The following is a 21,925-nucleotide window of genomic DNA, read 5'->3' as shown; positions in this document are numbered from 1 at the left end:
TCAATACGGACGTCTACTTCAACAACGTATACTATAACAAAAAATCCCTTCTTTACCATTTTCAGGGAGGTCCAATGGTATCTCTTGAAAGCTGGTAATTTCGTGCAGACCATAAACTTTTTTTTTTTCATATGGTTTCTATTCTAGTTGTACTTAATTAAATGAAATACAAAATGAGAGCATCTCTTTCTGCTTCCGCCTACAGAAAAAAATGCGTGTACTGTGCACTATCTTGATGTACAATCATATCGTTCCTTTTATATTCATTGAGCTCAAATTTTATTGCTTGAACAAACCTCTCATTTTCCAATTGCATCATTCTGCGGCGATTCTTAATAAATTTCTTATCGCAACGTTCATACTCGTGGGGAGACCACGTATCGTTCACATAGATGCTTCCAGAAAATCTTAACTGTCTATTTTTCAGCATCGACACACCTTGACCTAGCGATGATTTAATGGATTGATCTAAATGGACTAACGTCCACTCTTGGTTCAGCCTTTCTAGTAGCCTACTGGTATATTCTGTATTATGTCTGTTCGTTTGGTAGAAAGATCTTATTGAATCTTTATTAGTCATAACTGGTCGCTTGTTTGACCTTAGCGGTAATTTTAAAGAGACATCTGCCTGAGGATCCGGTAGGGTAGGGAACTGATTAATTATAGACCCTAACTTTGAGAAATCTGAGATAAGATCATAATCTAACTGAGGGTCGAGAGTCCCTTCCTCCTTGTGAGCTCGTACATCTATTTCTTTAGTGGAATTGTCATCATTCTTTGTGGTGTCCGATTGGGAAAGTTTTTTTGCCAAGTCCTTTTGCTTATTGACGGCAGATAGATGCTTTTCATCAGCCTTCAACAGCAAGCTATCAAATACTAGATCGGTATCCATTAGTATGTTGTCATCATCATCGTAATCATCATCGTCATCGTTTTCATCCGCTTTCGTATTGACCTGTTCGTCCTTTTTATTTAGATTTCCAATTTCGTTATCTTTGGATGAAGATTCATGAATTGGTATGGAGGCACTCACATCTACTAACATTTGTTTCAAAGTTGCTGGAGTCTCTGCTTGAAGTTCTGAAGGGGATGCGGAGCATACAATATCTACATCTTTCTTTTTTAGTTTCCGTTCTTCATTTCCTTTCGCAATCAATTTCTTTTTTCTCGAAAGAAATGAATGTGTTGATGGTGAAAACATTTTCTTAAAGAACGTGCCCCATTTTGATGGTCCTTGTGCCTTCTCCATGACATTGTTTGGTAAACTATCTGAAGCTTTCATTGAATGCATATTATTCTTGGTACTACGGATCTGTGGAGCAGTAGGTCTTATGGGTACTGGTTTACACTGAATAATTGAAATCGGTTTCAAAGGACCTTTTGGAGGAGGCGAGAGTCCAGTAGCACTGCTATTGGTACTTGGCTCACTGCTTGGATCAGTACTGTCATTACTAGCATGTTCTCTCATACTATTGTAACTACTACTGCTACTTCCAGAAGTAACAGGTGAACCGTTCATTTTCACCAGTGGTTGAGATGCATTATATTTAAGAGTCACGGAACTCATTGACTGAGATCTAGACAACGAATGAAGAGCAGCCTGAGCTCCTGGGTTAATCATTGCTAAACTATTGGATCTTGATGCATTAGACATCGTTCTCTGTGTATCTTTCGGGTTAGCTGAGTCTAACCGTGACAAACCGATGACGGATCTATTTTTTGGTGTAAAATTCTCCCCGTTTGGGAACTGAAACGATTTTTTCATTTGTTTCCTTTGCATCTCATATGGAGTCAAAGGCCTTCTAAATTGAGTACCCTCCAGTATAGGGTTCAATCTGCTATTTGACGCCAAGTAAATGCCGGAATCCTTCAGAGGTCGAACATGACCAGCGTAAAACGTTTTCGAATTTGGATCCTGATGGGAGTGTTGCAACGGAACCCCCTGGCTCTTATTGCAGCTATGAGAATGGGGCTTCTTTTGAGGATAAGTACTGTTATCTTGCGGAAAAAGTTTCGCCTTTGCCTTCAAGCTTTGATTATGTTGCTCATGACCCTTAGATGTTACGTAGTTATTATTTTTATCACGACTCGCCAGCGATGCGTTCGAACTCATAAATCTACCGTTAATACGTGCTATCTCTGGTGATATCGCATAGGGAGGATGTTTCCTTTTCTTCGCCTTGGTGCCATGTTGCAAGGGGATATCAAACAGATCAGATGTGGAATTGGATCGAGGAATCATTCTAGATGGGTTATGCGCTCCACCGCGACAAGAAAAAGAGCTGTTGGTGTTAGTGCTATTGCCAGAATACACACTAACAGCGTCTTGGCTGGCATTGTTATTAGTAAAAGTTGGATACATTATCCTTAGCGAGTGTGGTTTTGAATCAGGAGCAGAAAAACTTGGTGAATATTCAACGTTAACTTGATTTTCTGCTTTCCTAGTGTTTCATAGATATTGTAGAGTCGTAATAGTAGCGCCTGCCTTACCTCTTGGTCCTCAATTTGGCATTAGCTTCTTTTAGGATGTAAACTATCTTGTAGATATTGATGTTCTGTCTTTTTATTTGTTTTTTTCCTGCTAAAAATAAGAAAAACTTTCCCCCAGATGGCCCATTCCAAAAACAGTAACGACGAGATACGGGCAAGAGCGGTGTCATAGCTACAAAGTAGAAAAAACATTAGGTACTGCAAGGCATGTTACGTATGGTCAAACAACATTGATCCTCTTCTATTTAGGAGTTTTGTAGTTATCTACTGATATCTCTACTAATCTTGAATCAAAATGTCAACAAGTAGCGTAGGCAATCGGAGATTGCAACTTGGTCAACGGCAAGCCTTCTGACGTCGACTCTTCATTTGAAACATCTTCTTTTTTTTTCGTAAGAAGAATTCCACTAGGACCTAAAAATGAAGTTTCCCAGTCAAGGATCGTGTTCCGAACGGCAGTTATCCCGGTAATAGCATCCAGGTTGGTGCAAAAGCGATGAAATTTGGACGATCGATTGGAGTACAATCTTTCGCAGGTTAACCTGATATGCATTATGCTAAATCCTGTAAAGAGTCCTCCTAATGGGGCTGCAACAAATGCCCCGAAGGAGCTCCAATCGTCCACGTATATGCCGTTTGCTAGAAACAACAAATGAAAGCCTTCATAAGCTGACTGATAGTAAACAGTTCCGAAAATCCAAACACACAACAGGCCACCAAATCCGCCACCCACAACTTCCCAGCCAGTCCAATATGTATCCATTTTATTCCACAGGCCCACCACTAAAACAGGGACTACACTGCTCGATAACAGATCCACAAACAGATATATCTTCAAAATGTCTTCAGCAACTAAACCTATAACTATGACAGGTAGCATGACAAAAACAACCAAGGAGCGAGCGTAAACGATTGAAATTCTATTCCGGAATAAATCGTTTGAAAGTGATGACACCATAGCACTTTGTAATGAATCAAAGGTACAGGTCGATAAAGTTGCAATCATCACCAAAGTTAACCCTATCACAGGATTGGGCAAATGTGATATCAAAATAAAAAAGGCAGAACCGGATCTTTCCTTGTCCGCAACAGGCATAAGATCGGCCCAAACAGCAAGTAGCCCACTGGATCCAACCACGGTTGAAAAAACCACTAGGACAATACAAGCAATTGAACAGCCTGTCAATAGATCCCTATTGGTCTTGGCGGCAAAAGTTCGAAGCCAGAAACCGCTCATGAAAAAATCATTGGTAAAGATGGCCAAGGTCAGAATATACACTAGTTGCCAACCCAATTTATTGGTCTTCAATAAGCCGGATGGCTCTATTCTAGACGTGTCAATCTCAACATATTCTCCTATTGCACAAGTCACGACTGTGATGAGTGCAAAGACGATGGTGACCTGTAAAGAGTCCGTAATGAAAGATATTTGGAAACCTCCTAAAGATGTGTATATAGTGGTAACGATCGCTTCAACGATAATAGCGTACGTAACATTGACGTTCGATATTGATGAAATTGCAAACTTCAATGCCGCAACATCACTGACCATAAATAGGAAAACAGTCAAGAGTGTACACAGACTGAGGTACCATCCTGTGACAAGCCCATATCTTTGAAATACCCACTCGGTTAGAACAAAGCCATTGGGGACTTTTCGTTTGATAAGAGGCCCTAAAAATGCAAACAAAAGCATAGGCAATCCGCCAGCCAATGCATATACCAATAATCCATGAATTCCAGCAATATTTGCAATCTGTGGGTATGCCGACAAGGATCCGCATCCAATTCCAGAAGCAATAAAATTCAAAGCCAGCGGCAGTGCCGTTTGTGTGCCATTAGCTGAAATAAACGCTGAATTGTCTCTTTCCTTGAAAGCCACGAAAGTCGCACTTACAAGTAGTATACCGTATGTCGTCCACAATAAATTATACGCGGAGGCATCTGATAGCAAATTCATGATTTAGACTACTCCGATCACACTCGAATCACCTTGAAGAGATCCTAGTTGGCTTATAAGCATCGATAAATAGTTCAAACTAATGCTTTGTATCATTCTTCTTGGATTTCTTCGACATTTCATGGATATGCGCTTAATAAGATCCCGTTTCAATTCATGTAAGGCTTGCACAGCAAGGTGATGTGTAAAGAATACACGTGATTTCGATGCTTCTTATAATTTACATTTATTACATTACTATCGTACATATCATTCATCAACTGGTGAATCATCTTGTTCCTCCTCTTCTCCCGTCTCACCACATACATTTTCCCTCAAAAAATCAAACCTTTCGTCTTTTAATATTGTTTTCTTCATTACTTCACCACTAATTCTCTTACACCCCATTTGTTTGGCGACGTCGCTACTTCTCTTCACCAAGAGGGCAATGAAGAACTCCAGTGACCTGCCAGCAATTACGGGCGTTGCCTGAGATACTTTACCTATATCTTCATCGGTCTGCATTATTTTTTTCACCTTCGCCGGCGGAAAATGTGTTTTAATCTTGTCAAACATTTCCTGCAGTTCGGCGTCCGACTTTGCGCTCCCAGCAGATTCTATAGGTTGTATAACCTCCTGTGGTTCTCTTTTAAGTAACTGTTCTTCCATGTGCCTGCGCCAATACCTCTCTATTATGCTTATCTCTTTTCGATGAGATCCTTTGTATGCAATGTATATTTGTTTTTATACTTATCCAAAGAGCGAAGAAAATGCAAAAATGGTCGAGAAAAGTGCGAACGGTACACATCAAGATAATACAAGCCTACATTGCGATGGCGATCAGCAACCGTTTTGGCGATAATTAACGTACTATTGGTCAGTGGCATTTGCTATACAGGAAACGATAAAAGTTACAAAAATTGGCTAAAAAGGATCATTATATGGCGAAAAGAATATTTTTTTGGTACTGAGTTTGGAAACCTTTCAAACAATAACTTGAATTCATAGAGAAATAATTGTAATGTAGTCATTCCTTTTGCACTTTCTTCACTTCTGGCCCTTCTTGCTTCAAACAATCAAATATCTGATAGGAATGTGGACCAGCTTGATAGCATACCCGATGATACCAACGGCGACGAAACCGATGCCAACCGCCTTAATGATCTTTGTGTACTCCTTCATGTCAGGTTTTTTACATTTCGATAGAAATTGAGAACCCTCTCTAACGAATTCTACGGGAGCCTCGGCAAGCTTTTCAACTGGATTTACCGCCCCTTTTTTTTCATTGACTTTAGCCATCCTTATAGACGATTGATACTGCTGTTCCTGCTATGTTTTTGACTTATTAACCCACCTTCTATTACCTGTTGTCATTTCGAATTTCATTTAACGTGTTCATTTCCTATGTCAGATTTTTCGCCTCGTAAAAGCTCCACCAAATGCGTAAACCGGGTAAAACATATTTATTATCCTAGCTAATACTATTTAAAAAGAACTGGACGGGTTCAAAATCCGTGCCATTCCTCAGCTTCTTCGTCGGCTGGATCTTCTGAGGTTTCCTCATGAGCTTCATCAATATTGCTCTTTTTTTCTGGAAAACCGCAATCAATTTCCCATCTGACAAGACGTTCATCTGTGAATAAGTTTTCCTTGATAGCTTTTCTAAGAACTTTACTGTTATCTGTGTTCAAATATAATTCGGTGAAAATATTTATAATATCAGCTAATGGAGTCTGGTCGACCAACGGGGTCAAGTCAACTTCCTCATTAGTGTCCTCGTCTTCCGAGATCAAAAGCCTCTCCCATTCATCCAGCAGGATATCGATCACATGAAGTGGGATTCCGTTAGAGACCCTGGGATTGCCGCTCAGAGGCGACCACTTCAGGACTTTGTTTATATATGCTTCCACTAATGTACCATCCCATTTTCTTGCTTGTAAATATTTCAGTTGGTTGAACAGTACTCGTCTCACAAGTAGCAGGAACTTGTCTAGACGGTACCGATCGATACTGAGCCATTCAGCGGACAACACTTTCCAAAAAGCTCTGCTAAACTTTAGAAACGCTTTATCGTTGGTGGTCAGTACGTCTGACTTATTGTCGCGCTCGTCAAAGTATAGCAAGTGGAGTTCCGCAAGCTCGTTCGCAAGTCTCTGTTGTGGTCTGGGGCGGTCGCTAAACCACATAGCAAAGTACAGTCCCTTCCATAATTTATTAAACTGTATTTGTTTGGTCTCTTTGAAAGATTTTGTACAGAGATATTTCTGCACAGTTTCAAGTGCGTTATCTCTAACTTTTCTATTGTTTGAAGCTAATTGCTTCACAAACGCTGTGGTATCCATTGTTCTAACCTAAAAACTGGATACTTGGCCGCTCTTTTAGTCAGTTGCAGCTTGTTAACTTTATACCAACATCTCAAAGAAGTTTTTTTCTCTGCTCATCGCATTGTATCGCATCGACTTTGAAAAAATGAATAAAATATATTGACGCCAATAATTTTTTATGCGTTGCTAAAGTCTGTATAAAGGCTGATAGTATACTTAAATTCATACTCCGTACCCAGTAGGACACCATAGAGCAGTTGAATTGGAGTGATTTAATAAAAAATACTGTGCTCGTATCATTGAAGCTGTTTTTGACCGTTTCTCTCATCCTTTCGAAAATACGATGAGTACTTCATGGATCAAGCACACCTCAGTCGTAAATGTCAACAGGCTGTTCTTCTATTATTTGTGATGACGATGGATTTGAACTCACTATGCGAAATGGCGTTTGCTGGCATCAGTGCGCGATTCCTTCGACAATCAACTTATAGTAATTCTGGTGAAAAGGCGACCTTCACTTGAACTGTTTCTCTCTTTGCGTTCACAGTCAGTGTCTATTCAGACATTTGATTAATGTTATGTGCTGTTTGAAACCCTCAAGCACATTCGATCGAGAATGCTGATGCCGGTAATGGTAGAGTTTCAATCCATACCGAATGGTCCCATGAACAAAAATCATGTCCTCTTCACAGAGGAATTTCTTTCTTATATTCTGTTATATCAAACAGTCATCCATAGAGGTCTCTTAGTTTCTTCTTTGTCTTTTCCGTTTGAGCGGTACCTTTTGATCTCTTCGCCTCAAGTTTTGCAGAATCAGTCGGTTTCGCTTGCTGTGATTTTTGCTCTCTCATCATATGCTCATACTTCGTTGGGTTCGCAACTAATACGTGGTTAACTCTAGATTCATTTTCAACTTCATCTTTAATTCCCAGTTTCTTTGCATGCTCTCTACTGAATTTGTTCAATTCGTTAAGTTCCAAAGCTTCCCCAGTGAGGTGCCTGCGAAACATTCTTGATTTCTCGTCTGTTGCACCCAAAGCTTCGCTCTTGTACAATCTTGACTTTGGATCATAATTAATTTCGCTTGATTTAACATCATTCAAGTATGCGGCACGATCTTCCCTTAGTCTAACAGAGGCTCTTTGAAGCTTTGAATTCGTAGCATCGTCCTGTTTCAGCATCCCTGTAGAATCCTTATAAAGTCCTAACTTGGTCAGCTCAATCTCTTCATCAGTATCCCAAAGTGCATCCTGTACTACTGTGTCACTCTTTGGATTCTTGCTTCCTTGATTTTTCTTTTCCCAGCTTTTGATCAATTTATCGTACTCTTCACCTGAATAACCATACCACCTATCCTTTCTTGCATCCCAGTTGGCTCTTTCAGTAGGGTCTTTCCTTACAGAAATGACTGACTCAAAGTCCTCTCTCTTCGATACTTTTCTAGGCCTCTCCAAGCAATCTATCCTCTTATGATCTGATGCTCCACAATTTGTGCACTGTGCTTGCTTTCCGTTTCTCCTCTGGAGCACGCGTACAGTTTCAAATTCGTCAGTGATACCTGATCCAACCTTCGGCTCGGAATTATTGTCTATATCGAGCGTATCGTCCTTCTTTGATTGTCTATGATGAATCAGATAGTCATTGTCCTCTTCTGTATTATTTTGCGACTCGCCGTCTTTGTAAAACCACGGCTGATTCTTTATATATCTCGGGATATGAATGTTTTCCTTTCTGCTAGTACTTTTGTCACTCGATTTACTATTGCCAGACATGCTAGTACTAGTTCGCTAACTTGGCGTTGAAGTTATTTCTTGTAGCTTCTCAGCGTAAAAGATAGTCACACAGTTTAAGCTCTTCTGGGCCTATCGCTCTGCTGCAATATTTGGCAAGAAGCTGAAACTGTCTAGAATGAAACTAAAAACAGCAAAAGATGTGTCAGAAGACACTATAGAACACTCAGCAAGATGAAGAACATTGAGTAATGCTTGTTCCGTAGTTTGAAGAGAAATACGTTTAGTCGTGTTGCACTCTCTCTGTTTCGAACACGCGCCACAATTCACAGATTTAGCCATCATGCCATCGCATGCTGTTTTTGAGAAGCCATATTCGACGCGAAAATTTTGAACGATGGTCAGTCACGGCTCAAATTTACCAGTTATCTACGGCAATTTCGAATTTGGCGTTATTACAAGGCACACAAAACTCAGGTAACGTTGAGATCAACACGACAAGGCATCATGCCAAGTTGTACTTCATTTGAGTGCCCTGCATACAGAGAGTGCCAAGTTACTATTCTCTTATAATATCCACACTTTTGCACACGCAAAACGTGCTCGAAATAAATTGATATTAATTATAATTTTTAATACACCTAGCCAAGAGCTATGAGAAGATGGTGAGTTCCCTAGGCTAAGCAAGTGATTCATATGTATTGTTAAGTTTCCATTATTGTGCGTGAAAGTTTTTCTTCTTTCAGAATTGGCTGCTCAGACTCTCCGTATCCGAGACCACATGAAAAATCAAGAATGAAGACATTATCATGATAAAAAGATGCATGTAACCTCAGCCTTCACGAGAATTTCTTTAGATAAGGGCAATCTCAGTTCCTCCCTGCGTTCTTTGAAGATTCTGAGAAAGTATATACATCCCTCGGAGGTAGATTTATTGGGCAAACAAGGTAGGATTGGAACGAAAACTGGAGGGTGCAAAAAAATATTTAAACAATTACACTTCTGCATTGATATTGGAATTTTTTGGATTTTACAAGTGTTTTATGTATCTTGAAAAGATACTGTGATCGATGAAATTTGGCAACCAAGTTTTGGGCAAATCAGTTCCCGAATGGAAGCTTCATAACTTAGACTATGAGAAGTTGAAGAGAGCAATAAAACGAGCCACGACAGAGAATACTGCTGAGCAGAACAAAGTCAACGTGGATCGCTGTACGCGGTTGTTTAATGAACAATTTGAAAGCATTAACTTGTTTGTCTCCCTCAAAGTCAAGGAAATTTCATCGAGGCTTATGACCATTGAAAAATCGATTATAAATCTGAAAAAGAAGTCCAGTGTTAGCGATCCTAGTAATAAGAAAAGGCTTGAACGAAGACAGCTCAAGCTCATCTCCGCGCATGTTGATGGGTGTAGTTCTGAATTGCAAAAACTTTCTCGGTATTTGATCATACAAAAAATTGCACTTCGAAAGCTGTTCAAAAAGTTTATCAAACACTATCCATATGGTAAAGAAAATGCACAGGAGTATGTTAAAAGTATTGAAAAAGGTCCTAAACTGAACGAAGGTCATGAAGGCATATCTTTTGTTAGCGTGGATCTTGATCCTTATCTTCTGGAAATATCAATTATTGTCGATGTCTTAAATAATCTTGAAGAGAAACAGCAGACACCTGAATCCTCACACACAGCATCTTCATCGTTCAGTGCGAAAAAAATCATCGAGTCATCCTTATCATTCGATCTTTCATTCCTAGGAGAGTCTGAAAAACTTCAGAACTTTTTAATTTCGCTTGAGAACATTGAAGAATTCAAGTTCATGATTTTGAATTTAGGTTTTCATCTACTGAACGATGAAATCATTTCAACTGCCAAAGATATTCAAGACAGTACCGAACATATGTCGTCAATGGATTCTAAATCTCTTAGATCTGTCAAATCTTTTATGGGATTACAACATATGGCGTCTCGTCAACAATTACAGCAGCAACAACAATATCAACAACCGGAATATGAAACTTCAAAGACATCTACTCCCGCTGAGTCTTTACCCAAAACTAGTCCCTTTCATAGTGCACCAATATCACCAAACCAACATTCCAGAGCTCCGTTATCATATATTATCTTGGATACCTCAGCAACTCCAGCTTTCTTGCACGATGAATCTATTAATCAACATCCAAATCTCTTGGTGGTTTCACACGAAGATCCCGACCGTTGTATTTTGATGTGTCATGTTGGTGGGATCAGAGATCATATAGTTACTTCGTGTCTTTCTTACGATGATTTATTAAAAAGTATTAATGGTGAAAATGTGGATTTCAAGCTGAGAAGTAACGACCGATTCACAACAATTGATAAATTGGCAGTTGAGTGGCTACACTCTCATCATTTGCAGCCATTAAATCCAAAAATAGACTTTAAAAGAACGAGATTCACTTGCTCAGATAAGGATGCCACTTATTTGATCGCTTTAGATGAAGAAATCACCATGGAAAATGATTCTACCTTACCACATGCTATTTTAAAATTGAGAAAAATACCTCATAATACTAACGCCAATGGGGCCAATTTGAACGGGATAAATAATCATAAAAACGAGGGCGATAAATTAACAGAGCTTTGTGACGCACTTGTCGAGCAAAAGGTCGAATGCTATCCCATGTCATCTCATGATACAGTGTGGAGCATTTGTTTTCGACTCCAACATTCGCAGAATCTGGAAGCAGGTCTTTTTGGATTTCTTCTGAGGGACGAATACGAAATAGGGCAGGATGATAAACTGAACTCTGATGAATTTTTTCTTTTAGGAAAGGAAATGATATTGTCAATGTGCTCAGATAATCTTAAAACAAAAATTGAGACGGATGGAAGAAACAATCGCATGAGTGTTATATCTGTAAAGGCAAAAGAACATTCTGCAGCGAAGGTCGAATCAAAACCAGTTAGGTACTGGAACGAATTTGATGATGATCCGGATTTTTTTAATGACAACGGTTTTTATGTTGATGAATCTCAAAACTCAAGTGGGAGACAAGATGAAAGAAGAACAGAAGGTGATTACGGGCTCATTCGTTTCAACAAATCATTCATCAACTCAACTTTCCGAGCATGCCAAAAAATACGTATATGGCTTGGTCTGGAAGACGCACCTCTATCTCCTCTTCTCAATAACAACAGTGAGAACTACGGTTCCATTTCCGGAGCTAGTTTTTCTACCATTTCCCATGAAGATCTGGAAGAATACATTGAAGCTCGCAATCAAGAACAGGACGAGAGTGAATCAGTTTATGAGTATCGGCATGACCAAGTGGTTACGTTCATGTACTTATCTGCGCTACTGACATCTTGTGTAACATCAGGCCTACCTCTCGGAATAGTTCTGGCACTGTTTACTAGAGATGACACGGACGCAGAACTAGAAGTCGCAGAAGTGTTGGCCGTATTGATATGCATTACTTTGATTGTGTCACTGATTCTTATTTGTTCCAGTCTGCTATTGTTATTTAGTAGATTCAACCTGGCACCTGCATGGCATTATATCTGCTGCTTTGTCCTATTTCTGGTCGTAATTTTTACAGTTTGCTATGGGCTTGCTGAAATTTTGTTTTGAAGGATATTAAAAAGTTTATTTGATTTTACTTGGAATTAATGGACATATACAGAGAAAAATAGTTTTATATGTATAAAATTATAATATAATATTCACTCTGGATGTGTATGATAATCTATCTCTATCGCGTTGCCTTTCGCCTTTTTTTCTCTCGATCATGATTCTTGAGCCATTCTTCTTCACGTTTATCTTCTAATCGTGCCATTTTTCTAGCTCTTTCTTCTTCTTCTAAAATTTCCATTTCGTTTGCTTCCATATCATCATCTTCATAATCATCAAATGCGTAATCTGAGCGTTTTTTTCCTCTATTGAACATCGCCCAAATTTCATTCCTATCAAATCCCACATCGTGGCTCGATTGTTTCCCATCATCTTCTTCATCATCTTCTATGAAGTCATCCATATCGCTTTCATATTCTTGCTCTCGTCTTTTATGCATCCTGTCTTGTCTTTTACTTTCAAGCTTTTCCCTTATCTTCTTATTAGGTTGTGCTAGACCCACTTGTGAAGCTTTAATTTTTACGAGAGATGAAATTTCTGGTGAAACGGTACGGTGCCTCGTTAGGTGTTGTGAAGATGGCTTTCTATTTCGCTCATTTGCGCTCGATTTCTTCAACTCGACACTTTTTGCGGGGTTCAGTATAGGAGATTTCTCCCGTAATCCCTTCAAATGAAGCTTGTGACCGCTGACCTCATCACTCTTAACCTTCGGTTCCTTGGCGTTGTTTTCTGCTTGCTTCATTAATTCTTGGAAACTCATTTTTTTAACTGGCTCTGTTTTTTTACGAGCGACGGCTACATTTCTGTTAGCCTCTAATGCTGTATTATTACTAGGCTTCCGTTTGAATCTCGTTTCCGTTGCGCCATTGTCGTCATTTTTTGATCTCCTGGTGCCAGATGTTCTGGAATCTCGTTTCTTCTTGGTGGTAAGCTCTCCTTTCTGCAAAAGCTCCTTGCGCCGCAACTCCTTAAGTCTTTGAACAGCCGGATCCGCTTCTCTTATATAATTTTGTGGCAACAGAGAGTGTTCCTTCGTCTCATCTTTCTTAGTGTTGATATTATTAGGAATTATTGGTGCAGCGGGCGCCGACTTTCTCAGGCTTGCTAGCTTTGATAAAAAACTCATCGAACTAGTTGAGTAGACTACAGAATAAAGGGCATAACACTTAAGAGTAAACCAGGTATCAGTCTCTCCGATCCTTCAAACAACTAGAACTGATTGACCAAAACATATATTGTATATCAAGTTTGAAGTAGTCTCGGCGCGAAGGCGAGTAAAGGTTACCCGCCTACTGATATAAGTATATAGCTGTATGTAAAGATCTCTCCAAAATATTATGAAGAGAGCCTGCGTGAGACTCTGTAATATTGGACGTTCGCATCTGCCGTTAGATCTGGGACGAATTTTAACTTTACCACTTGTCGTTAAAGATTAATTCTATCCGCAAACGAAAAATAAAAATTGTCCTTACTTGAGCAGATTTTCCTGCACGTTTAACTTCTAGCAACATACCAAAAGCATTCATTTATGCTCTATGCGATAAGACAGTTTTTGATGTATCCTCGTGGATCCCTCTGAAGCTGCGGATAAGTACACGCCTTTTAGATGCAAGCTGTTCATTTAAGGAAAGCGTGAAGCAAGCGCCATCGGATCAGAATTGGGTTTATCATCAAGCACCCAAAAAAACCCCACTTTCTCGCTGCTTGATGTGACTGGTGACAAGTTAGTTGGAGTTCATCAAGACCCTTCAATAAATGTGACCATCCTCATGTAAAATCGATGCTTCAAGTATTAGTTTTTGCCGCACCTCTTCCCTAACGTGTTTATTAGTGCAAACAACTGCATTGTTTTTAATCTGAATCCTCTTTGAATATGATTAAAGCCAAAGAAAAATTTTCAATATCATAGTTCGCTGATATACTATTTCTCTCTCCCTGGGATTTACACGTTACTTGCCAACCTAAGAATCGAAGACAACTCATTAGCTCTGGTTTTTTGAAGGCATGCGCGCTATACGTCTGGTGTTCTTGTGGCTTTTGAATTTGAGAAGGGTAGGTTTGAGTGGAGGAAGTCACTAGACGGTAGTAATTCTGTACCTCCTATGCACGAATCTTTCTCATTCTTCGTAGTGGATTTTGAATGTGAGACGTAGAAGATTTATTTTGTATTTCACTATATCGCCTTTGAGCGCCACAGCAGATGCATAGGATTGCTTTAAACTCCACTGCAACATCCTCTGTTTAACAGCATGCTACTAGTTTGTCGCCAGAGACAGCAGCGCCATCGAATTCTCTGCTATACATATTTTTGTAAAACTAGTGCTGAGTCTCATGATCCAAACTTTGCTTTTTGTCAGGAGAGTTTCATAAGTCTAGTTCCTCCATAAACTCATTGTAGTCATCATCGTAGTGCTCTCTGTCGCTAATTTGTTCAGCCGATTTGTTATCTGTACTTAGAGGCTCTTCTTTTGGCTGAAGGTTGGAAGCTTGTCCGCCTGCATCAACATTGTTAGTAGGATGGGGAAAAAATCCACCTTTATCTGTAACATGGTCATCTGGCGTATCGTCATCGTCTTCGCTAGTTTTTTCCTGCATTGCATCGACTAGAGTGGTTTCATTGACTTTTCCGTAGGATTCATTTAAGTTATTCTTGATTCGTAGTTTCATTAATAAAACATACCAGCGATTCAAACTCTCTAGATCATGTTTCTCGAACTCTTCTCTTTCTGCACAGTATTCTATTCCATCTATTGCTGCTAATATTGCCTCTTTAAACCATTGTGCTACTACGACGCCACCTATTATAGGTTTTGCTGAATTTCCTTTTTCAAATTTGAAGCCAGTGACTGCTCTTGCGTACTCTATTTGCAAAAAATTGGCTGCTTTTATTGCGACAGGGCTTTCCACTAAACAACAATTCATGGGGATCATTGTTGGAGTAAGCACTTCGATATTTCCAAAGGTATTTTTTACTATCTTGCCGTCAGGGGCACTGGCAAGAGGAGCAATATAGACTTCTGTATCCTCGATACTATATAAACGCTCTTCTCTAGTCTCTTCCGAGCTACCAGGTTTCCTCCAATTTTGCTTCTGGATAATTTTGCGATACTTGCTTCCGATCTTCAAGATTCTCCCATCATTATACCACTGTCTAGCACTTTTCAAATCCAGTACATCTCTTCTATTGTATACTTTCAAAATCTTTTTCTTATGATTGACGTTCAAGTAACCACATTCTTTGCATCCAGCTTTGATGCATTGATTCGCTTTTAAATCTTTCTCAAGTACAAATTTTGGATGATTTTTCAAATCTTGAATGTTATCTGGCATACTCTCATTCTCATCCCTATCTCTCATATATTCATCCTCGTAATCATCAATTTTGGTTTTCTTTCTTCTATGCAACTTTTTCAATATCTTTTCATACCAAAAGGCACCTTCCGGTTCTTTAGTAATTCTTCTTCGCCGGCACTTTGAGTTGAACCAATGTTGATATCTTCTTGTTATGTCCTTGCATCCATCTTTTCTGTCATATGCAATTACGTAGCGCATACAGTTTCTGTCGCTGCCAGCAACACCGTGAGGTTCTAATTTTGAATTAAATCTAATCTGTTCGATAGTTTTCAAGTTTATTGGATCAATAGTGATCCATTTTTTACTGAACTTATCCCAAACTTCACACCAAAAGATGGGATATTTGAATGTACTCTCCGAGATCCTTTTTTTCTTACTCACTGATAAATGTTCCTTTAAATCAGTAAAGTCAGGTGGTTGACATGACATAACTAGTCTTGCATTCAGACTACAAGAGCGAAGTAACGCAATGAAGCCTTGACTAGCTATGTCACGATTACCTTGACCTTTGAGAACTTGTCGAACAAACTGTTGCTCTGTCAAGCTCCGCTTCATATCTATCTTTCCTTTGATTTCATCCCAGTGCTTCATATAGCACTCATATCCCTCATATCTCCTCATTATCTTCCAATGTTTTTGCCATATTTCCATGCACATTTTTAGTCCATCTAATAGCTTTCTAGTGCTTCTTAAGGGCAGCTCCTCATCTTTTTCTGGATGAAGCAATCTGAAAACCTTATCGGGAACTAATTTGCTGAGCCTACGCAATAGCTTCGCATTTCCGATCCACGAATTCCTCAAGGCTCCGTGAATCATAAGACATAGCAGAACTGCCATATGCATATATTTGCGGTACTTTCTTTCTTCGTTGGAACACACATTTCTTGGTTTTCTTTCTGTAACTTGCTTACGTGTGGTACCCGAGACATCCATAATAATGGATATGTCACCACTTACCTTTTCTTGCACCTCAGATGGTTCTGTGACATCTTCAAATTCATCACTATCGTCATCATCATTCGAAGAGTCTTCCTCGAAAGTTGACTCTGGAGTCGCTTCCTCAAAATCTGATCCTGAAGAGCTCAAACTTATCACATCGTGTTTTATAGGTGAATCGGCAGAAATAATCTCACAGTTTGCAACAGTGTCGTCCTTTTCTGATGCATTCGCTCCCCGAGTGCGCCGCTTCTTCTTTAATGGTCTCTCAGTGTGAGGTTCTTTCTCTCGAAGTACTTTCCTTATCAGATGGAAATATTCCGGTGAAATTTTATCATCCATATGCCCAAAATTTTGAGGTGCTCGAGTGATTAAGCCTCAACTGTCTATGCAACAGACTTTCTTGTCAGCAGACCTATTTTCTCAAAGTTAGATCAATATCAACGTGAGAAACAGATATGATATACAGTCCACCTGATCGAACGCTCTGCAGATTACAGTTGCTCGATGTAGTATTAGCTTTCATCAAATTTCCCTATGGAAATTGGTTAGTTGTGCAAGATAGTTTTCAATTCGTATGTGACAAAAATACTTTTTTCATATTTAAGTCATCTCTAGCAAAAGGTTAAAAAGCTTGCATATACAATCATAAACCCTACCTACAATTGTTAGATAAGTATATAAATAAGTAGTTGAGTTAAAAAATATAATATAAAGTATTTTTTTTCTTCGACATTTTACCTTGATGGAATTTCACGTCTGCTCATTGCTCTCGATCTCACCATATGTTAGGACATCCCTCTGCAAACTCACACCATGAACTGCACGAAGCATCCTTGAAGCACCAATGTTTTGCTCCCCTATTACACTATGGTAATCATCATCATCATCATCATCGTAGGTCGCATCTGATGCGCGGGGCCTAGATATACTGGCGGCACCATTATTCTCAATTGCATTTTTGTCGTGATCATTGCTTTCATAAACTTTCTCATCTGGCACATCACAGCTGCCTGACCGTCTAAATCTACACCACCAAACAAAGTGCGAGATAAATATTCCTAGTTCCAGCGCCGCCACGATGCAATATAAAACGATACCCATAATGTCCATGTTACCCAAGATAACACTCACAATCGATAGCCAAGCTCCCATAGAATCTATAAGCAAAAAGATAAAATTAATACCGACAACACGACCGTTTCTCTTAGCTAGCTCAATGTAGGGTGGTATCAAACCACACGCCAGGAAAATAGATGCAAGAATACCAAAAATTAAAGCCGGCCAATGGATACCCTTCCGATAGAGAGGACGAAGCCATAATATGAAACCAATCTCCATTCCAATATCTACAGCACCGAAGGCAACTAGCACCGCAATTATTTTCCAACGAGTCATGCGGACTGGGGGGTAATAGCACGACTGAACGAAACTGATCAAACAAAAAAACATGAAAAGATGTGGTTGTACTTGCAAAGTTATATTTCCCTCACTAACGCAAAAATATATTGCAAATGGAATACCAGAGACAACCCACAATAACATCATAATTGGTGGTAACCCCGTACAATCCTTCCTCCTCCAATTATACCATATTTGTGGTATCAGTTGAATACACCAGCATACTGTACCAACTGTAGCCAACGCAGTGGCAGCTCTTTCAGATATCATTACTGGTACCCTTTGATCAATCACTGAAAGTCTATCATAAATAGATCATAACTTTTGTGCAATCAAGATCGCATTGCTGAATATCAGAATTTTCGGAAATGATTCATTCTAAGTGATGAAAATGAAAAAAAAACCTGAAGAACGTCAACCGACGAAAATATAAGAAAAGCCATCAACATGACTCCTCCTGTTCTAGAGATTCGACCTGTCTTAATAGGCTCTCCAGGTAAAGATCATTTACACGGGTATTGTTGTGAAATATTGGCATCTGTTCCAGGGCATTGTGCAGCATCTTCAAATACGCATAGTTTGTGCCACTAGGTCCCTTGGCCTTAGATATTGTTCGTGCTGTGGATTTTATGTCTTCTTGACCGACAAAAGAAACATTATCAATCGTTCCAATGTATACAGTAGTTTGCAGAATCTTTCTGGCGGACTTTGGGTGTGATGGTAACTCTTGCAACAAATGTTCTAATTCGCCCTCCTGATCAGGAGACGTCTCGAGATGAACATTCACTTCATGCTGCGTATACCCACCCTGCTCCCTTACGTCAAGATACCTTCTTACTTCATCTGCATGTTCCGGCGGAATGTAATACACTACTCCGATTGTAGTTAGATCATCAGGACCCTGAATATCGCTGATCTTGTCATGCAATTGCAGATCACGCATAAACGCAGGAGTTCTTACTATATCCTCATAGGATACCAACGTTGCAACTCTGCCTGGCAGCGCTGGTACTCCTCTATGATCTGTTGAGCTCTGCCAAAACCTGCGCACAAAACCGTGAATTATCGCTAAGATCCTGTGTGTGTAGTGCGGCGGCGGCTTATAAATTAAAGATCCATATCCCAGTACATACAGGCCCTCAGTCCTCGTCATATCTGTATAGACCTAAACCGTAGATACTTGGTAGCAGGTCGAGTGCCGTGAAGTGGTTTAGCTCTTTTGCAAGCCTGTATATATGCATATCATTTTATTGAGTGATTTTCATTTTTTTGTCAACAAAAACATGTTAAAATTAACCTGAGAAGGGCCAAACATAAAAAGAGAAATTGAAGACTTTTTATAATACAATCATCTAGTGGCATGTATCACACACAGAGAAACTCAAATAATAAATAATGCATATCTATATATTATACATATCTATACATCCGATAATATGGAGGAAAATATATCGAGAAATGCAACTACTGTACACGATGACGGCGCATCGTTTTATTAATTTGTGAATGGCGCCACTAGTAGTGAAATATATCGAAATCCTGATCAAAAGACAAATTCAAGCGGGAAAGATGTACATTACTCTTTCGTCACTTTGAGATTATCACTTTCAGAATCGGTTTAGACGTGTCGTGCCCAGTAAGGTTCTTAAACGTTGACATTATCCAGGAAGAAATAATTACCAGATAACTTTTGCTCTTTGTCCATTTGAGAATCAAGTTTATTAATTCTTGGTCTGAACGAATTTGGGTCTCTTCTAAAGGTAACATTTAAATTTTTCAAGAATCTATTACAACCTGTCAACAGAGATTCTGGTGACCCTGAAAATGCATTCTTTGATGGTTGACCTTCGAAAACGATAACTTTATCAGCTAAATAAGTTGCCATGATGAAATCGTGCTCAACAATAAAGGCTGTTTTCTTGTTATGCAGAATAAATCTTCTGATAACTTTAGAACATATAATACGTTGTTCGGAATCCAAATAAGCAGAAGGTTCATCAATCAAATAGATATCAGCTGGGATACCCAAGCCCAATACAATGGCAACTCTTTGTAATTCACCACCAGATAAATGTTGAACTTCTTGGTCGATGATATCATCAATCTTCAAAGGTTTAACAACATCGGTTTGAAACTGTGGGTTCAAAAATTGACCTCTGATCTTTTTGAAAAATAATTGTCTCACGGTACCTGGAAATTTTGGTGCAATCTTTTGTGGCTTCATTGACACGTTTAGTTTTGGAACTTTTTGACCATCGTCCGCTTCAATAACACCGGCTAGCAATTTAATTAAAGTTGTCTTACCAGTACCATTTTCACCCATCATAACTAAAATTTCAGAATCAGAAAACTCACCAGATTCAACATTTAAAACGAAATCACCTTGAGTACGTTTCATTGCAGGATACGAATAATCACGAGTCGCATCGTCCCTTAGATCATCGTTAGCATCAGCTAATCTGAATTGTAACGCTTCAGTTCTGAATCTTAGATTTTCTGATGGAATATGACCATCAAGGAAAATATTGATACCTTCTCTAACAGAGGAAGGTAATGTAACAACACCATAGACTGATGGGACACCATAAATAATACAAACAAAATCGGACAAATAATCCAAAACAGATAAATCATGCTCCACACAAATAACGTACGTTTGAGGGTCCAATAAAGATCGAATGACTAAAGCAGCGTTGAGACGTTGTTTAACATCCAAATATGAAGATGGCTCATCAAACATATAAACGTCGGCCTTTTGAACGCAAGACATAGTAATGGCAAATCTTTGCAACTCACCACCCGACAATTTACTAATCTCTCTGTTCAAAACGTTCTGTAAATCCATGATTTTGATAAAGTATTTAACCTCATCCTGAGATCTTTCCATTCTCAATTTTAAAATTTCACCAACTTTTTGTATAGGTCCTTTGATCGCACGAGGAATATTATCAACGTATTGTGGTTTGATAATGGCCTTGATGTCATCTTCCAGCATCTTCGTAAAGTAGTTTTGCAATTCAGACCCACGGAAATACTTGATAATCTCTTGCCATTCTGGTGGATCATCATAACGTCCCAAATTTGGCTTCTGTTTCCCCGCTAGAATTTTCAAAGCTGTAGACTTACCGATACCATTGGTACCAACAAGACCAAGAACCTGACCAGGTCTTGGAGTTGGTAATCTATGCAATTTGAAACTATTAGCAGAATAACGATGCGTCACGTGTGCCTCCAAATTAGTAGGCAGATTGATAATGTTGATCGCACCAAAAGGACACTTCTTCACACAAATACCACAACCGATACACAAAATCTCGGAGATGAAGGCAATTTTCGAAGTTGGCAATACTTCGATACACAGTTTACCCGTCTTGACCACCGGACATGAACGTTTACATTCTTGACGACACTTCTTTGGTTTACATTTATCTTCGCTCACAATGGCGATACGAGTATTCTTACTACTCATCTCTTTGACCCTTTGATAATTGAACAATCTAAGATTTCACAAGCCTTTTGTACACTATAGAATGACCTCCCAAAGCTTCAATTATATTGTCAATTTCAGCTGTTTCTTCACTTCCAATTTCTGCGATGCTCGATGAGCATAAAAATTTTTTATTGACAAGGTTACCCAGATTGAAGTTTTTCGAAGGTCCGGGTAATACTGATATAATTTTGCTATAAAAAGCCATCAGAGAGAGAGAGTTCACCTCTTTTTGCCACACCTATTGAAACTTCAAAGGTAGGAGTTGGGGGTATAACGACTTGCATGGTTGCCGTGTTTGCGTCTGCTGCTGTTCAAGGCGGTGTAGATGTGTCGGCACTCGTGGAGTCCCAGCTATTACTCAAGGCATGCTCCTCTTGAGAATTTTTGTGAGGTCGTCTTCACTGTACTTTGGCAGCGTAAGATGGAATATGTTGGCCAGGTCGAAAATTTTTGCAAGTCTTTCCGGCAAGATATGATGTTACTGCTTCGTTCTGGGCGTGGCGGAGAGCCTTAACTCTATTTTCGGAAAGTCCTTGGGCTTGCATCATTACGAATTGAATTTCCGCTGCCTCATCTCGAAGGTTACTCCCTGCTCCTGCGCTTAGGTCTACGCTGGAGGTGTACATTGAGTGCTCAGTTGGTTTAGATTA

General features: G+C 39.3%; 12 protein-coding genes across 12 annotated transcripts; 1 reads left to right on the top strand and 11 right to left on the bottom strand.

Annotated features, from left to right (window-relative positions):
* Positions 1 to 199: 199 nt before the first annotated feature.
* On the bottom strand, positions 200 to 2,362 carry AFR1 (Afr1p; the record flags this gene model as incomplete). The annotated part of the gene is made up of 1 exon (XM_037287078.1): positions 200 to 2,362. The coding sequence occupies one exon, from the start codon at positions 2,360 to 2,362 to the stop codon at positions 200 to 202; it is 2,163 nt and encodes a 720-aa protein (XP_037142973.1).
* A 426-nt stretch (positions 2,363 to 2,788) lies between these two features.
* HG535_0B02830 (uncharacterized protein) lies at positions 2,789 to 4,450 on the bottom strand (the record flags this gene model as incomplete). Its single annotated transcript, XM_037287077.1, has 1 exon — positions 2,789 to 4,450. One exon carries the CDS (start codon positions 4,448 to 4,450, stop codon positions 2,789 to 2,791), a length of 1,662 nt encoding a protein of 553 aa, XP_037142972.1.
* Positions 4,451 to 4,699: 249 nt separating this feature from the next.
* BUR6 (negative cofactor 2 transcription regulator complex subunit BUR6) lies at positions 4,700 to 5,098 on the bottom strand (the record flags this gene model as incomplete). Its single annotated transcript, XM_037287076.1, has 1 exon — positions 4,700 to 5,098. The coding sequence occupies one exon, from the start codon at positions 5,096 to 5,098 to the stop codon at positions 4,700 to 4,702; it is 399 nt and encodes a 132-aa protein (XP_037142971.1).
* Positions 5,099 to 5,497: 399 nt separating this feature from the next.
* SSS1 (translocon subunit SSS1) lies at positions 5,498 to 5,728 on the bottom strand (the record flags this gene model as incomplete). Its single annotated transcript, XM_037287075.1, has 1 exon — positions 5,498 to 5,728. The coding sequence occupies one exon, from the start codon at positions 5,726 to 5,728 to the stop codon at positions 5,498 to 5,500; it is 231 nt and encodes a 76-aa protein (XP_037142970.1).
* Positions 5,729 to 5,934: 206 nt separating this feature from the next.
* On the bottom strand, positions 5,935 to 6,771 carry RRP1 (Rrp1p; the record flags this gene model as incomplete). Its single annotated transcript, XM_037287074.1, has 1 exon — positions 5,935 to 6,771. One exon carries the CDS (start codon positions 6,769 to 6,771, stop codon positions 5,935 to 5,937), a length of 837 nt encoding a protein of 278 aa, XP_037142969.1.
* A 710-nt stretch (positions 6,772 to 7,481) lies between these two features.
* Positions 7,482 to 8,525, bottom strand: SLU7 (mRNA splicing protein SLU7; the record flags this gene model as incomplete). Its single annotated transcript, XM_037287073.1, has 1 exon — positions 7,482 to 8,525. One exon carries the CDS (start codon positions 8,523 to 8,525, stop codon positions 7,482 to 7,484), a length of 1,044 nt encoding a protein of 347 aa, XP_037142968.1.
* Positions 8,526 to 9,553: 1,028 nt separating this feature from the next.
* VTC5 (Vtc5p) lies at positions 9,554 to 12,094 on the top strand (the record flags this gene model as incomplete). Its single annotated transcript, XM_037287072.1, has 1 exon — positions 9,554 to 12,094. The coding sequence occupies one exon, from the start codon at positions 9,554 to 9,556 to the stop codon at positions 12,092 to 12,094; it is 2,541 nt and encodes an 846-aa protein (XP_037142967.1).
* Positions 12,095 to 12,215: 121 nt separating this feature from the next.
* SPT2 (Spt2p) lies at positions 12,216 to 13,220 on the bottom strand (the record flags this gene model as incomplete). Its single annotated transcript, XM_037287071.1, has 1 exon — positions 12,216 to 13,220. One exon carries the CDS (start codon positions 13,218 to 13,220, stop codon positions 12,216 to 12,218), a length of 1,005 nt encoding a protein of 334 aa, XP_037142966.1.
* Positions 13,221 to 14,458: 1,238 nt separating this feature from the next.
* Positions 14,459 to 16,726, bottom strand: RAD4 (Rad4p; the record flags this gene model as incomplete). The annotated part of the gene is made up of 1 exon (XM_037287070.1): positions 14,459 to 16,726. One exon carries the CDS (start codon positions 16,724 to 16,726, stop codon positions 14,459 to 14,461), a length of 2,268 nt encoding a protein of 755 aa, XP_037142965.1.
* A 411-nt stretch (positions 16,727 to 17,137) lies between these two features.
* ILT1 (Ilt1p) lies at positions 17,138 to 18,055 on the bottom strand (the record flags this gene model as incomplete). The annotated part of the gene is made up of 1 exon (XM_037287069.1): positions 17,138 to 18,055. The coding sequence occupies one exon, from the start codon at positions 18,053 to 18,055 to the stop codon at positions 17,138 to 17,140; it is 918 nt and encodes a 305-aa protein (XP_037142964.1).
* Positions 18,056 to 18,227: 172 nt separating this feature from the next.
* Positions 18,228 to 18,938, bottom strand: GCG1 (gamma-glutamylcyclotransferase; the record flags this gene model as incomplete). Its single annotated transcript, XM_037287068.1, has 1 exon — positions 18,228 to 18,938. One exon carries the CDS (start codon positions 18,936 to 18,938, stop codon positions 18,228 to 18,230), a length of 711 nt encoding a protein of 236 aa, XP_037142963.1.
* A 492-nt stretch (positions 18,939 to 19,430) lies between these two features.
* RLI1 (Fe-S cluster-binding ribosome biosynthesis protein) lies at positions 19,431 to 21,254 on the bottom strand (the record flags this gene model as incomplete). Its single annotated transcript, XM_037287067.1, has 1 exon — positions 19,431 to 21,254. The coding sequence occupies one exon, from the start codon at positions 21,252 to 21,254 to the stop codon at positions 19,431 to 19,433; it is 1,824 nt and encodes a 607-aa protein (XP_037142962.1).
* Positions 21,255 to 21,925: the final 671 nt, after the last annotated feature.

Source organism: Zygotorulaspora mrakii, chromosome 2 (genome assembly GCF_013402915.1).
Source record: "Zygotorulaspora mrakii chromosome 2, complete sequence".
NCBI classification, from domain to species: Eukaryota; Fungi; Ascomycota; class Saccharomycetes; order Saccharomycetales; family Saccharomycetaceae; genus Zygotorulaspora; species Zygotorulaspora mrakii.
This window is presented reverse-complemented; position numbering and strand designations above follow the sequence as displayed.